General features: G+C 48.0%; 1 protein-coding gene across 1 annotated transcript in view; it reads right to left on the bottom strand.

Moving 5' to 3' along the window:
- LOC311320254 (phospholipid-transporting ATPase ABCA1) overlaps positions 1 to 17,097 on the bottom strand; it is a gene marked incomplete at both ends in the record, with an annotated part of 445,813 nt that overhangs the window by 313,061 nt on the left and 115,655 nt on the right. The window contains one exon of the mRNA XM_084451987.1: positions 15,701 to 15,840. Within this exon, the coding sequence (XP_084308113.1) occupies positions 15,701 to 15,840 (140 nt within the window). The remainder of the gene's footprint in view (positions 1 to 15,700; positions 15,841 to 17,097) is intronic.

Here is a 17,097-nt window from a genome sequence, read left to right as displayed (position 1 = left end):
GGCTGCCAGCGCTGCCTTCTCCGCGCTCAAGGAGTGCTTCACCACCGCCCCGGTCCTTCTCCATCCTGACCCCTCCAGGCAGTTCGTGGTCGAGGTGGACGCATCAGACACAGGCATCGGTGCTGTTCTGTCCCAGCGGTCAGTGGAGGACCAGAAGTTGCACCCCTGTGCCTTCCTCTCCCGCCGGTTCACCCCAGCTGAGGTGAATTACGACATCGGGAACAGGGAGTTGTTGGCGGTGGTGGGGGCCTTGGAGGTGTGGCGCCACTGGCTTGAGGGCGCCGAACACACCACCCTCGTCTGGTCAGACCACAAGAACCTGACCTTCATCCGGGCGGCCAAGCGCCTCAACTCCCGCCAGGCGCGGTGGTCACAGTTCCTCGGGAGGTTTGATTTTACCCTCACCTTCCGGCCCGGCTCCCGCAACGCCAAGGCCGACGCGCTGTCCCGCCTCCACGCGCCCGAGGCGCCCCCTGCGGAGCCTGAGACCATCCTGCCGGTCTCGCGTGTCATAGGGGTGGTCACCATGAACATCGAGGCAGTGGTGAGGCAGGCCCAACGCGCCCAACCCAGTCCGGCCAACGTTCCTCCTCGCCGGCTCTTCGTGCCTGACTCGGTCCGGTCCCGGGTGCTCCAGTGGGGCCATGCCAGCCGGTTTGCGTGCCATCCCGGGGTTCACCGCACCCTCTCCTTCCTGAGCCGACGGTTCTGGTGGCCCTCCATGAGGTCCGACGTCCGGGAGTTTGTGGTCGCCTGTCCCGTCTGCTCCCGCAGCAAGGCGTCCCACCAGCCCCCGGCTGGCCTCCTGCGTCCTCTCCCGGTCCCCAGCCGTCCCTGGTCCCACATCGCCCTGGACTTCATCACCGGTCTTCCCCCCTCCAGGGGCAACACGGTCATCCTCACCGTGGTGGACCGGTTCTCCAAGGCGGTCCATCTGGTGGCGCTCCCCAAGCTCCCGTCCTCTGCGGAGACAGCTGAGCTCCTCGTCCAGCATGTCTACCGGCTCCACGGTCTCCCCGGAGACATTGTCTCGGACCGTGGGCCTCAATTCACCTCCCAGGTCTGGAGGGCCTTCTGCAAGGAGATAGGCGCCACCATCAGCCTCTCCTCTGGCTACCACCCGCAGACCAACGGCCAGGCCGAACGGGCCAACCAGAGCCTGGAGTCCGCGCTCCGCTGTGTGTCGGCTCTCCACCCCACCTCCTGGAGCAAGGACCTGCCCTGGGTCGAATACTCCCTCAATGCCCTGACCAGCGCTGCCACTGGCAGGTCTCCGTTCGAGTCATCCCTCGGGTACCAGCCCCCGCTGTTCTCTCTCCAGGAGTCGGAGGCCTCCGTCCCCTCCGTCCAGGCCCACCTCAGCCGCTGTCGCCGTGTCTGGAGGGAGGTCCGCAGGGCCCTGCTCCGCTCCAACGAGCGCTCCTGCCGCGGGGCCAACCGCCGCCGCACTCCTGCTCCGGCGTATCGGCCCGGTCAACGTGTCTACCTCTCCACTGCTGATCTTCCGCTCCAGGTCCCCTCCAGGAAGCTGGCTCCGCGCTTCGTTGGGCCCTTCGAGATCGACCGTGTCCTGAACCCGGCTGCGGTACGTCTTAAGCTCCCTGCTTCCATGCGGGTACACCCTGTATTCCATGTATCCAAGATCAAACCTGTCTCCTCGAGTCCTCTCATGCCTTCTGCCCCAGCTCCTCCGCCTCCCCAGATGGTCGACGGGCATCCCCAGTGGACGGTTCGGCGGCTGCTGAAGGTGCGCCGCCGGGGTCGGGGGTTCCAATACCTGGTGGATTGGGAGGGGTACGGCCCCGAGGAGTGCAGCTGGATCTCCAGGCAGCTCATTATGGACCCATCTCTCCTCCGGGACTTCTACAGGGCACATCCTGACGCCCCCGGTCGGTCGCCAGGTGGCTCCCCTCGGGGGAGGGGTCCTGTTACGGCTCGCATGCCCTCGCCTCCACAACCGCCTCCCTCTCTCCCCTCTGGGCCCGCTGCGCGCTCGGGGCGTCCTACGCGCTCTTCCGCACGTCGCATCGGCCCAGGCATGCAACGCTCTGACTCTCCGGAGTTTCCCCCCACTACCGGGCGTTCCCCGTCTCCGGCCGGCTCCGCGGACTCGGCAGTCTCCTCCCACTCCGGTGGCGAAGAGTCGGATCCCGACATGCCCAGTACATCGGCCCGTGCGCAACAACAAGAACGGCGCGCTCGTCTCCGACGATGACGCGGGCGCGGCTCTACTCACCGGTTTCCAATTCATCATCACCACACCTGTCCCTCGTTCTGCAATCACCTTCAACCCCTACAAGAACCTGGTCTACACTCCACTCTTCGCCAGATCTTACCATAAACTTATGTGGTAAAGTATAGCCTATAGCCTACAATTTCCTTACCTGTGTTTTGTAGTGTTTTTTTTCTCGTTCCCCGTTTGTGATTACTATCACTCACCCTACCTCTCCCCCTCGTCTCTCCAGTTCCTGCCTGACCCACGCCTGTACGATTACCCCGCTCCTGCCTGACCATCGCCTGTACGACAACCCCGCTCCTGCCTGACCATCGCCTGTACGACAACCCCGCTCCTGCCTGACCATCGCCTGTACGACAACCCCGCTCCTGCCTGACCATCGCCTGTACGACTACCACGCTCCTGCCTGACCATCGGTTGTACGACTACCACGTCCCCCTTTGTGATCTTATTAAATCGCCCCTCCGGGCTTTACCGTTCCTTGCCTCCTCCTTTCCTGTTGCGCCTGGGTCCCAAACCGAACCCTCACAGTCGCCTGAGAGCTTCTGGAGGTGGCATGCTCTAGAGTTGTGGCTGAAGTCGTATATTTCCAGGCACAAGGTATTTTATGTTATTATTATTATTATGGATTGGATTTATATAGCACCCTTCATGATACCCAGAGCGCTTTACAGAGTCCAGTATTCATTCAGACACAGTCATATCGGTGGTGTTAAGCTACATCTGTAGCCACAGCTGCCCTGGGGCAGACTGACAGAAGCGTGGCTGCCAATCAGTGCCTACGGCCCCTCCGACCACCACCAACATTCATTCATTCGTTGGGGTATTTTGTGGTACTTTGTGGTTCTTTGTGGTATTTTAGTGTACTGTAGGGTATTTTGGGGTACTTAGTGGTGTATTTCCAGGCACTTTGGGGTATTTTATGGTACTTTTGGGTATTTTGTGGTATACATTGGGGCTCTTTGGGGTATTTTGGGGCACTTTGGGTATTTTGTGGTACTTTGGGGTATTTTAGGGTACTTTGTGGTATTTTGGGGTATACTTTGGGGTACTTTGGGGTAGTTTGTGGTACTTTGTGGTACTTTGTGGTGATTAGTAGGACCCGTTGTGGTCTTTATGCTATGGCCTTGGTCAGCCCTGTGGTCAATCCTCCACTACATTTTCTAGAAACTGGTCTTATTGTGTGATCATAGAGTGTAGAGGTTATTATGTTATTGCCTTCTACATGCTGACAGACAGACACACAGACAGACAGACTAGACAGACAGACAAGACACAGAAAGAAAGACAGACAGACAGACAGACAGACACAGACAGACAGACAGACAGACAGACAGAGAGACAGACAGACAGACAGACAGACAGACAGACAGACAGAGAGGTGAAAGCATTACCTTCCTCCCCCACAGGAATGTCAGAGGTACAAATTATGATAATTAACACTTTTCTAACTATATGAGCCATTATTACATTATGAGCTGTTATTACGTTCGGGCAGGCCTCAAGATATCATCAAAGTCCCGTAAGAGACCCAATTCCCCGCTGTCCCCAGTTTCTGAATCTCCTCTCCCCCTGGCCCTGTAAACTCTCAGCCACTACCCCGCCGGAATGACGCCTCCCTGGTCGTCCAAGCCTCGCCACCTGTTGTTTTCCCCAGCCCAGAGGACATCATTGTAGGAGATTCCATCATGAGATATGTATCCGTTCCAAATGTCATCTGCTATTCTTATTCCGGTGCTAAAATATATGACTTAATTCAATTTATTCCATCCATCGTTGAGCGCTATCCATCTGCCCACTCAGTAATCATCCATGTTGGCACCAACGATGTTCGGTTTCCCAGCTGCAACCAATCAGTCCTCATTCACCAGCGCTACGAACACCTGCGTTCCGAATCGCATACTTCTACTACTTACTACCAGTACCTACTACAGCTGCCCTTAGAAAGTACGTACTTTGCAAGCAGTAAGCATCCAATTGGGACATACTACATTGTCATAACATTGCGCCTTGAAATTTGCCCACATCCGTCGCTGTCCATAACGCGACATTCGTCTACAGCTGTCACGACTCGCACATGTGACGCACATTTCCGCTGCGCACAGGATTGTGGGTCAGAATCATGGATGTAGCCAGAAAAGCCTGCTGGCTTGCATACTGCAAAATACGACCGGATGTAGTAGGGCATCCTGGTATTTTTGCCATACTGCATGTGGCATACTATGTATTGGGACATACTACATCCTGTTTTGGCATACTATATAGTAGGGTAGTATGCGATTCGGAACGCAGCGCTAGGCTGCGTACCAAATCGCATACTTCTACTTCTTACTACCAGTACCTACTACAGCTGCCCTTAGAAAGTACGTACTTTGCAAGCAGTAGGCATCCAATTGGGACATACTACCTTGTCATAACATTGCGCCTTGAAATTTGCCCACATCCGTCGCTGTCCATAACGCGACATTTGTCTACAGCTGTCGCGACTTGCACATGTGACGCACATTTCCGCTGCGCACAGGATTGTGGGTCAGAACAGCCAGAAAAGCCTGCTGGCTTGCATACTGCAAAATACGACCGGATGTAGTAGGACATCCTGGTATTTTTGCCATACTGCATGTGGCATACTATGTATTCGGACATACTACATCCTGTTTTGGCATACTATATAGTAGGGTAGTATGCGATTTCGAACGCAGCCCTGGTACAGCTGATCGAAAGTTTGGGAAAATCCTGCATTTTCTCGGGTTCAATCCCCATTCTCTGTTGTGGCTCAGAGAGATTCAGCCGCCTTTACAGTAAATGGTAAATGGACTGCACTTATATAGCGCTTTCCCACCTTAGCGGCACTCAAAGCGCTTTACAATGGCCTCTCATTCACCCATTCACACACACATTCATACACCAATGGCGGTAGCTGCAATGCAAGGCTCTAACCTGCTCATTGGGAGCAATTTGGGGTTAGGTGTCTTGCTCAAGGACACTTCGACATGTTGACAGTTGGAGCTGAGATTCGAACCACTGACCCTCCGATCATTGAACGACCCGCTCTACCAACTGAGCTACAGCCGACCCGAAGTATGGACCAATGGCTACGTAACTTTAGCCGTGCCTGTGGCCATGGCTATGTTAGCCACTTCGATTCCTTCTGGAAGGTGGAATCGCTTTATACACATGACAACCTCCATCCCAATCAGAGGGGTATCAACGTCCTGGCCACAAATCTGTCCCACCACCTTGCTAGCCACTCCTACTGAAAGTCTGCCCCTGTCTGTAGGTCCAACGCTCCTAGGATTAACAGCCCCAGTCCAGTTCAAGTTCACCTCTCCAATACGGCTCCCACTGTTCCTGCAGCTGCATGGTCGGCTGGCGCCCTCTGCTGAGCACGTGCAGCTAGTGTCCTCCCTAATCCCCCAGTGCTCTCCATTCCCATCATTGTGGGCCTAGGCAACAGGGAAAGGTTATCTGAGAACAGGCACTGCCGAGGAGTGAACCTGTGTCATCTCCGCCCACTTCCCACTGTCACTACTGTAACAACTCCAGTTGTGAGCCCCACCCTCAAAGTGGCCCTTCTTAACCCTCGGCCCATTGCTAACAAGTCGTTCCTCATAAAAAAAAAAAAGTGGTTATCAATTTTTTATTGAAAGAAAAACATAGAAGATACAATTGTACAACAAACATTTTTACTTAAATTTCTACCCTCCACCCACCCAATGGCGACCCCCTTCCCACCCCCACCCCGGATCTCTCTCACCAATAACAAATAAAACACACCCATAAGCTTATGGTCTATCTCGTTACAACCTCTTTTTAACTAAATTGCCACATCCCACGCTTTAAGAGTCTTGGTGCTGGCCCCATGCATTCGGGCTACAGACCATTCCATCAGGATGATTTCAAGGAGAGAGTAGGCCCACTGCCGCCAAGCTAAGGAGTGTGGCGGTTGCCATCTCAGAGCTAACATTTTCTTGGCAGCAGTGGGACGAGCCCATAATATGCGTTTCTGCTGCTGAGTCAAATTTAACGAAGAATCATCATTAAGTAGAAACACAGTCGGAGAAAGAGGAATCCTAAACCCCAGCATATCACTTAAAGTGAGAGATATATCCCTCCAGAACCTGACCACATCAGGACATTCCCAGTACATATGCATAGATGTCCCCAGTGCGCTGTGCAAACAGAGATCACAATTGGGAGACGTAATTATCTTCATTGAATGGCGTCTCCTTGGGGTGAGGTACATCCTATGAACGAATTTATAATGTATTAATTGATGATCATGGTTCTTAGATGTTTCACAGAAATTCTTCCATACCGTGTCCCAACAAACCTTCTAGAGATAAGTCCCTATGCCATGTGGTTTCAATTGGCAACGGCTTATAAAACTCTGAAATAAATGTGTAAAGTTTAGAAGCCACCCCTCGTGTATGTCCTACTGAGGTTAATAGTTTATGAAGAGGATGTGTAGGCAGCGCTGATCCCCATGGGACACCATATGGCCGCATTGCCGATCTTAACTGCAGATAAAGGAAAAAAGACGATCCTGGAAGATCGTATATAGCCTGTAAATCGTTGAAGGCTCGCAAACCACTATCACTATACAAGTCCTAACATTAACTCCTCTGTTCTTCCAACATGAGAATGAAAAAGGTACGCTACCAGTGAGAAGTGAAAAATTGTTGAAAACAGGAGAGTGGTTGTGTTATTTAAGATCTGTGTGCCCATGCTTCATAACATTACGGTAAGTTGCAAGAAGGAATAAAATTATAGGGTCTAAACGTGATTTAGCTTTTTTCAATGGTACAATTAGAATAATGTTTCTGGAAGACCATCAGACACCTCAGGAAGGGAAAGCGGGGGACCATCCAAGCTGTATACAACAAGGAGGGGACTCTGCTGACCTCAACGGAGGAGGTTGTTGAGCGTTGGAAGGAGCACTTTGAGGAACTCCTGAACCCGACTAATCCACCCTCTACGATCTAGGCAGAGCCGGAAGATGATGGGGGGAGCGTTGGAAGGAGCACTTTGAGGAACTCCTGAACCCGACTAATCCACCCTCTACGATCGAGGCAGAGCCGGAAGATGATGGGGGGGTTGTCAATTTCCTTGGAGGAGGTCACTGAGGTAGTCAAAAAACTCCACAGTGGCAGAGCCCAAGGGACTGATGAGATCCGTCCAGAAATGCTGAAGGTGCTGGGTGTAGAGGGGCTGTCTTGGTTGACACGCCTCTTTAACATTGCGTGGAAGTCTGGGCAAGTGCCAAAGGAGTGGCAGACTGGGGTGGTGGTCCCAATATTCAAAAAAGGGGACCAGAGGGTGGCCTCCGCCAGGGCTGCGCTTTGTCACCAATCCTGTTTGTGATTTTCATGGACAGGATATCGAGGCGTAGCCGTGGGGAGGTGGGTTTGCAGTTCGGTGAGCTGGGGATCACGTCGCTGCTTTTTGCAGATGATGTGGTCCTGATGGCATCATCTGCCTGCGACCTCCAGCACTCTCTGGATAGGTTCGCAACTGAGTGTGAAGCGGCTGGGATAAGAATAAGCACTTCTAAATCTGAGGCCATGGTTCTCAGCAGGAAACCGGTGGCCTGTCCGCTCCGAGTAGGAAATTAGTCCTTAACCCAAGTGAAGGAGTTCAAGTATCTGGGGGTCTTGTTCACGAGTGAGCGAACCATGGAGAGGGAGTTTGGCTGGAGAATCGGAGCATCTGGTGCGGTTCTGCAGTCGCTTTACCGCACTGTTGTGACGAAAAGAGAGCTGAGCCAAAAGGCAAAGCTCTCGATCTACCGGTCTATCTTCGTCCCCACCCTCACCTATGGTCACGAAGGATGGGTCATGACCGAAAGAACGAGATCACGGATACAAGCGGCCGAAATGAGTTTTCTCCAGAGGGTGGCTGGGGTCTCCCTGAGAGATCGGGTGAGAAGTTCAGTCATCCGGGAGAGACTCGGAGTAGAGCCGCTGCTCCTTTGCGTCGAAAGGAGCCAGTTGAGGTGGTTCGGGCATCTAGTGAGGATGCCTCCTGGGCGCCTCCCTAGGGAGGTGTTCCAGGCCTGGGAGGAGGCCACGGGGTAGACCCAGGACTAGGTGGCGGGACTACATCTCCGCACTGGCCTGTGAGCGGCTAAAGATTCCCCAGGCAGAGCTGGTTGATGCTGTTAGGGAAAGGGATGTCTGGGGCCCCCTGTTGGAGCTGCTGCCTCCACGACCCTACCCCGGATAAGCGGATGAAGATGGATGGATGGATGGATGGACATTAGAATAAATTAGATCCTGCAATCGGATCTCGATTGGTTTCCAAGAGACAGAGGAATTAGGGTCAGGCCATGTAGTAAGAGGATGTAACACAAAGGACCAGAAGTACACCCTAAAGTCAGGTAGTGACAGCCCTCCCTGCCTCTTGTCCTACTGGAGTAGTCCATTTTAAACAGGGTCTCTTCCCATTCCATATGAATTTGGAGATTAATGAGTGAAGTTTTTTCCAGTAGCCCACAGGAGGGGCAAGAGGTATCATAGAAGAATAAAATGTAACACGGGGGAGTACATCCATTTTAATTATTGATATACGAGCCTGAAGTGAGTTTGGGTAATTTGACCATCGCTTAAAGTCCTTTTCTATACGACTGTATACGTCCGGAAAATTGTGTGTTGCAATAGAAGATATAGAGGGATAAATATCGACACCTAGGTACTTGAAACTCTTAACTACTGGTATATGGGAGGGCAGGGGAGTCTGAGATGTGACTGTGTTCAAATGCATCAGTGCTGACTTTGTCCAATTAATTTTATAACCGGATAGTAAACTGAATGAGTCAAAAGTATCGAGTAAATGCAATATTGAAGAACCAACATTACCTAGATAAAGAAGGATATCATCCGTCTATAATGAAATTCGATGTTCTGTATTACAAAAAGTGATGGGATGCACCGACGGCTGCTGTCTGACTTTCTGAGCCAGTGGTTCTAGAGAAAGGGCAAATAGAAGGGGGGAAAGAGGGCATCCCTGGCGGGTTCCTCTAGACACCGGAAACTGGGAGGAGCAAATATTGCCTGTGCAGACCATTGCAGAGGGATTTGCATATAAAACTTTGATCATATTAATAAAACGAGTACCCAGCTCAAATTTGTCCAATGTGGCCCATAGGTAGTCCCATTCCAACCTGTTGAATGCTTTCTCAGCATCTTACGACAGAACAGAACAGGGAGAATCAATACTCCCTGCTGCATGGATGATATGCAACAGGCGGCGTACATTGTCAGATGCCAGGCGTGTCTTAATAAAGCCAGTTTGATCATTCTGTATCAATTTTGTCAGGTGGACCTCTAATCGGGTAGCAAGTATTTTAGCATATAATTTAATATCTCCATTCAGAAGGGAGAGAGGTCTATAGTTGCCACATTGAGTCAAATCTTTATTTGGTTTGGGAAGTACAGTGATTAAGGCTGTGTTAGTGCTGACATTGAACGCACTCTTATCAATAGCAGTATTGATCATATCCAGCAGTGGTGGTCCCAGTTCATCCAAGAAGGCAAGATATAGCTCTGGTGGAATACCGTCCCACCCCGGGGACTTGCCTTTTTTCATGTTAGCCAGAGCCACTCTTAACTCTTCCAGAGAAAGAGGTGTGCTGAGTAATTCAGATTCAGTGTCAGAGAGAGAAGGCAGATCAAGTTCCTGGAGAAAATTAGTACATGAATTAACATCGAGTAATACTTCAGATGTATAGAGTCGAATAAAATGTTTTAAATTCAGTGTTAATATCACGAGGATCACTCAATATACGAATAGGTGTTTTAATGGCCATGATATTTGAGTATTTTTCCTGGTTTTTCAATCTCAAGGCTAAAAGATGGCTTGGTCTAGCTCCGTGAAAATAATGTTCTTCTGGTCCTGTGCATTAGGAACTCTGCTCTACCTCTTAACAAAGAGTTCAATTAAATTCTTGTCATAGTAATCCTCCCCTGTACAGTATCAGATAGGGGTGTAACGGTACGAAAACATCACGGTTCGGTACGGACGTCTCGGTTCGGTTCGGTTCAGGAGCGGCGCGCCTGCGCTACTCTGATTCCTTTTCTATTCTTTGAAAATGATCTTGAATCAATCTTTTTAATATAATTTTATTTACAAACAGCAATACCTTTCAGGCTGCATCACTGCCCCTCCCCAAAAAACAACAACATAACAAAACAAAAAAACAATGTTGACCAGTGGAATAGCCTACAATGCTGTGTCAAGTAACTTTGCTGTTTCTTTTTCTTTTAAGTGTTTCCCCCTCATTCATACCCAATTTACCCCATTTCACTCAACCTTCATATTTTTGGCCAGAAAAATCAACTTGTCAACACTGTCAGCAGACAGGGAAGACCTGCTGGCAGTGACGATGTCCCCAGCAGTAGAAAATGAAATAAAACCGAATAGCCTACTTAAAAATATGTTTTTGAATCGCTTATTTAAAACGAATTAAATGCAATAAACATTTAAACTAAATAAATTAAAATCTTTACAAAAAAATAAATCTGCCTTTTTTCCCACAGAGATATAGACTGTGTGCAAACGTGCGTGTACAAACAAGCACGTGCTGTGTGCAGCTTCAGAGTTTCATTTCTCTCATTGCAAGGACTATAGCCTGCATTGGGACCTCCGTGATATATAAATTATTCCCTTAGCCTACCTGTGTTTCATTACGGTGAATTAGGCTAAGGCAAACAAACAGAATTAATAGTTTTACCTCAGGAGGACGGTAATGAGGACGACTGAATATCAACGTGAGCCCACTGACAAATGTGAGTTGTGCGCTGATATGATGACACTGCTCGTAGGCTACTCATTTCCAAATCACAGACAGGTCGCACGGGACTGTAGCCTATATCAAATCAATCAATCAATCAATCAATCAAAGCTTTTCTATAGTGCATTTCATACCCAGAGGCAACACAATGCGCTTTACAGAGAACAAGGGAGGTGGGCATACGACCCACCTCTACATATTCCAGAGGGAAACAAAAAAACAGTAATCACCCGGGGGCCAGATAAGATCAAATGACTTATGTGCTCGGCAATATATGATAACTTGCGGTACAATTAGATGGGAAATGGATTACAAAGGTCCCCATGTATAGCCTATTTCGCTGTGTGAGCGAGCCGAACTGAGGTGGGGAGGTCTGAGGTCACAGTGACAGAAGTGATGGCAGAGAGTGAAAGGTTCAAAGTGTGGCTCTATTTCACAAGAGTCGATTAAGAAACAGCCCTTTGTCACAACTGTGACAAATATTTTGTGTCATTCTACAGAAAGGGATTTGCTCGAATGATGTCGGGTCGCTCGGCACATTACTGTACCGTTCGGTTCGCTCGGCACATGTCTGTACCGTACCGAAAGCCCTGTACCGTACGGTACGAATACATGTACCGTTACACCCCTAGTATCAGAGTATGCGATTTGTTGTTGTGCCTCAAGTTGGGTGAGACTATTCTCCAGCTCAGTTATTTTGCTAAGTCTACTTTTACTAAATTGAGACGAAAACGAAATAGAGAAATTCCTAATACAGCCCTTTATAGCATCCCATAAAAAACGTGGGTCATCTACCCAACCTACATTAAGATCTATAAAGTCTTTTAGTTTTTCCTTGAAAAAGACACAAAAATCTCAATTTTTAAGAAGTGAAACATTGAACCGCCAGCGTGACGCTCGGGGAGGTGCGCCCATGAGTGTAAAGTGCGCCGAGACAATACTATGATCTGATAGAGAGCATGGTTTAATTACAACATCATGTATCTCGGAGAAAGACGCTGATGAAGCCAGTATAAAGTCTATTCTAGAAAAGGTCTTGTGTCTCGTTGAATTAAAGGTATACTGTTTAGAAGTGGGTTCAATAATGCGATATAGGTCCGTTAAACTAAGCTCTGACAAAAAACTTTGAAAATCTTCAGATGCACGTAACTGAGTGGCCGTGGACCGCTGAGCAGATTTATCCAATGTTAGATTTACAAATGAATTCATGTCTGCACCAAGAATGAGTGAAAAGTCCTGAAGATGCAGTAAAATTGCAGTTAGATTGGGAAAAAAAACTCTGAATCATATTGGGATGGAGCATGAACAGAAATAAAAGCAAATTTGTGCCCAGAAATAACCGTCTTGATATAAGAAACCCTACCATCATCACTACCAAATTGTTCTAATATATTGATTGAGAAATTACGTTTTATTACTACTAATGAGCCTCTAGTTTTGGTGTCCAGCGATGCAAATGCAGCCACGCAATAGTGCTTGTTTGAAAAGCGGCGAACATCTTCAGTTTTTAGATGGGATTGTTGTATGAAGGCAACATCCACATGTTGCCTGCGCAAGAGATCTAAGCAGGCCGGTCGTTCCTCATTAATGATATTTTGGTTAGGGAGGAGTTTGACTTCATGTTCCTTACTGAAACCTGGCAACGAAACCTGGAACATACCCATTTTAACGAGCTATGCCCACCGAACTACAGCTCCATCAGCACCCCACGGATATCTGGTCATGGTAGTGGTCTCGCAGTGGTCCACAGGAATCACTTTGGCGGCCGACCAGTTGACACAGAATCCTTACAATCCTTTGAACTTCCATTAACTAAAGTTGGGAGATCAAAACCGTTCTACTGTATTTTAGTTTACCGGCCCCCCGGCCCCTCTGCCATTTTTCTATCTGAGCTTACTGATTTCTTAACCTCAGTGATCAAGCTGGACAATGTGTTGGTGACTTTAACCTGCATGTTGATGATGTCACGTCAAAGACCACAGCAGATTTTCTCACAATCACTGACTCTTTTAACGAGTCTATCCGCAGCTTTAGGAGGGAATGTAGGAAGACTGAGCGCTTATAGACCTCAACTAAACTTGATGTCCATAGGCTACATCTCAAAGAGCTCATGTTCAGCCTGAACTCTATGATTAGGGATGCTAAGGCCTCCTACTTCGCCAACATGATCTCTTCCAATAAGGGAAATTCTAGGGTTCTCTTCGACACCATAGAAAGAATGGTCTCTTCTGTCGCCCCTTGTGTCCCCGCCTTCTCCATTTCTGATTGTAACAATTTTCTACATTGCTTTGTGGATAAGATCAGTGTTGTGAGAGCAGTCATCTCTTCCACACCCAAGTCAATCAGCTCCTCTCCCTCTGGTCCTCCCTGCCCCCCTACCCTGGATTCCTTCTCGCTAGTCACCCTGGAGGATATCTTAAAAAACCTTGCAGAGCATCAGGCCCTCCTCCAGTCCCCTGGATGCCCTTCCCCTACGATTAATCCTGGACACATTTGACTCAGTAGGCCCCACTATCCTATCTATGACCAACCTCTCCCTATCATCTGGTTCTTTTCCCAGCATTTTTAAACAAGCCATAATTTGGCCACTGCTGAAGAAAGCAAATCTTGACCCCTCCCTCCCCTCCAACTACAGACCTATATCCAAGCTACCCCTACTTTCCAAACTCCTGGAGAAAGTCGTAGCACAGCAGCTGTCCATGGTTTTGACTACTCACAATCTACATGATGTAGTCCAATCTGGTTTTTGTAAATTCCATTCTACAGAAACGGCTCTTGTGAAGGTCACTAATGACATAGTTATGGCTGCAGATGAGGGTAGACACTCGGTCTTGGTGCTGTTGGACCTCAGTGCAGCTTTTGACACAGTTGATCATAACATTTTGTTAGACAGGCTCAACCAATCAATTGGTATGTCTGGGTCCGCTCTAGAATAGTTTGCATCTTATCTGACTGGTAGAACCTTCTCTGTTTCTGTGGGTCAGTTTACCTCAGATGCTGCGCCTCTGTCCTGTGGGGTTCCACAGGGTTCTGTCATGGGGCCCATCCTGTTCTCATTGTTCATGCTGCCCCTTGGCCAGATTATTAGTAGCTTTAAAGGTATTTCCTACCATTTTTATGCTGATGACATTCAGTTGTACTGTTCTTTTATTCCCAGTGAATGTAACGATTTTAACATCCTCAATGAGTGCATAAATGCTATTAAGAGCTGGATGGCAGCCAACTTCCTGCAACTAAATACAGACAAGACTGAAGCCCTGATCATTGCCCCTGACCACATTAGCCCTAGCATTAAGCAGTGCCTTGGGCCACTAGCAGTGCATGTCAAACCCCAAGTTAGAGATTTTGGTGTTTTCTTTAATGAGTCTTACCAGCTAACCCGTTCTTGTTTTTATCAGCTTACAAACATTGCTAAACTCAGGTGTGTTGTTTCTAAGTCAGAAATGGAAATGATCATTCATGCTTTTATCTCATCCCGCCTTTAAGACAAATCTGTCTTGAGCCGTTTACAAGTTATTCAGAATGCAGCTGCCCGTGTATTAACTTGCTCGAATAGGAGATCACACATCACCCCAATTTTATCCTCCCTTCATTGGCTACCTATTCAGTTCCGAGTTCATTTTAAAATTCTGGTCCTCACTTTTAAAGCCCTCCATGGTCAATCCCCCATCTACATCTCTGACCTTCTCCACCTCGTTACCCCTAGTTGTGCGCTTAGATCCGCACAGCTTCAGCTCCTGGTCATCCCTCGTACCCATTTAAAGACCAAGGGTGATCGCTCTTTCCAGTCTGTAGCCCCTACCCTCTGGAATGCTCTTCCTCCGCCTTTACGTGCACTTGACTCCCTTACTGCTTTTAAAAAACAGCTCAAGACATTTTTATTCAGACAGGCTTTTACTTGACCCTCTTTTCTCTGATTTTACCCTTTCTATTTTGGTGTTTTACTGTTCTTTTTGCACTGTACCTTTATTGTATTTTACTGTGTGTTGCTATGTTAGACAGGCTTTTACTTGACCCTCTTTTATTTGTGTTTTTACCTTTTATATTTTGGCGTGTTCTACTATTCTCTTGCACTGTCACTTTTACTGTATTTTACTGAGTGTTGCTATGTGTGTGAAGCACTTTGTGATCCCTATCTGTGAAAGGTGCTATACAAATAAACAAATAAATAAATAATTATGAGCGGCTCATTAAGGCTCATAATGTAATAAGTTATAACATTATTACATTATGCGCAAATCAGTTATTACGTTATGAGCGCATGGTTTTATTACCATATGAGCTGATTATTACATTATGAACTTTTTAGTTAGTTTATAATGTAATAGGTTATTACATTATGAGCCGTTATTACATTATGAGCCTTTATTACATTATGAGTTGCTACACTAGACCAATGTGCAAATGTTGGATTTTTCATGCATGGGAAGTCAGACTTCCTAGGAAGAAAAAGGAGATGAAGATGAAGATGATTATTCAGATTCAGAATATTGGCAAATACAAGAGGGTTCCGTCAGCTGAGGCTGCCCAGCCCCTAAAAACATAGTTCAAAACCCCTCAGCTCAGCCTACACCACCGTGTTCAATCCACGGCCATTATGAATGTTACCGTCAGCTGTGCGAAGGTACTGCACCACCCAGAGAGTATGAATGACTAGCGTTGTTGGTGGGCGTTACCTGGGCGATGAGTCCTTTTCGACTCCTCCTGGCGTGGTGGAAGCGTTTGATGAAGAGAGCCAAGAACTGGCGGCGAATCAGCTCCCAGCCCATGATGACCACCAAGCCCTTCCCGTTGGTGATGGCCACCTTCTCAGAGTCTTCAAAAGGGGGAAAACATCGGTTAGGTGATGCTATTGTGATAGGGAGTTTGCGCATCCTATTATCTTGACTTGAGCATATACATAGCACCGATGGTAGCGTGTGCTAGTGTTAAACCCATGTGCCTCAGACAGCAGGGGATTAAGCCTAGCCTGGTACGACCATCCCGTTCTCGGGAGCTCACATTCTGTTTCACTAACGCAGAACAGTCTGGCCTTCGCCTCCTCGAGAGCGATTATCCCAAAATCCAGACCATACCAGGCCAACATTGCCAAGGTGCAACCCTTTCTCTCTCAGGCTGACACCGAAAGATTAATGCATGCTTTCATCACAAGCAGGCTGGACTACTGCAATGCTCTACTATCAGGCCTACCAAAGAAAGCAATCTCTAAGCTACAAATAATACAGAATGCTGCAGCAAGAGTCCTCACTAAGACTAGACGAAGGGCACACATCACACCAGCGTTAAAATCACTACACTGGTTACCAGTCAACTCTAGAATAGACTTTAAAATACTATTACTAGTCTATAAATCTCTCCACAGTCACTCACCAGAATATATTTCAGACATGCTTGTTAAGTACATGCCAAACAGACCACTTAGATCCTCAGGCACTGAACTTTTAACAGTTCCAAAAGCCAGGACCAAGAAACATGGAGAGGCAGCTTTTAGTTTCTATGCCCCCAACCTCTGGAACACCCTACCGGAGTGCCTAAGAAGGGCTGAAACAACGGAGGTCTTCAAGCGAGACCTCAAGACGTACCTTTTCGACCTAGCCTACAATCACTAGCTAGGACCTTGAGATACAGAAAGGCAGCCTCAAACCTACCTGTGAATCCTCTGTATACATTGATATTTGTCCTGCTATGCAATGTATGTATATCAAGTAGTGTACAGAAGCTGGTTATCCTGAAACAGGCTTGTTCTGACTGTTGTGTTGCTTCAATGACTCAGTGTGCTACTAACCGTTTTCTGTCTCCCCTAGTGTCTCTCTCTCTCCCTCCTATCCTCTAACCAGGTCCAGTGTCAGCTGCGGAGCTGTGGATATCGTAGTATTTAGTACACACACACACACACGTACACACAGACACACATCAGTCCACATCCGGCTTAGGCCTGGACCTGATGCTCTTAGCCTTTCTTGCTCCGAAAACTTAATTTAAACTTAATTTAATATTATTTATTGTTCTTTAAATGTTCTTAGCCATTAGACAAATATATTCCAGGAGCCTGCCCCAGGTTGCCTGTTTCAAT

Source organism: Borostomias antarcticus (assembly GCF_949987555.1).
Source record: "Borostomias antarcticus genome assembly, chromosome: 17".
Lineage (NCBI taxonomy): Eukaryota > Metazoa > Chordata > Actinopteri > Stomiiformes > Stomiidae > Borostomias > Borostomias antarcticus.
This window is presented reverse-complemented; position numbering and strand designations above follow the sequence as displayed.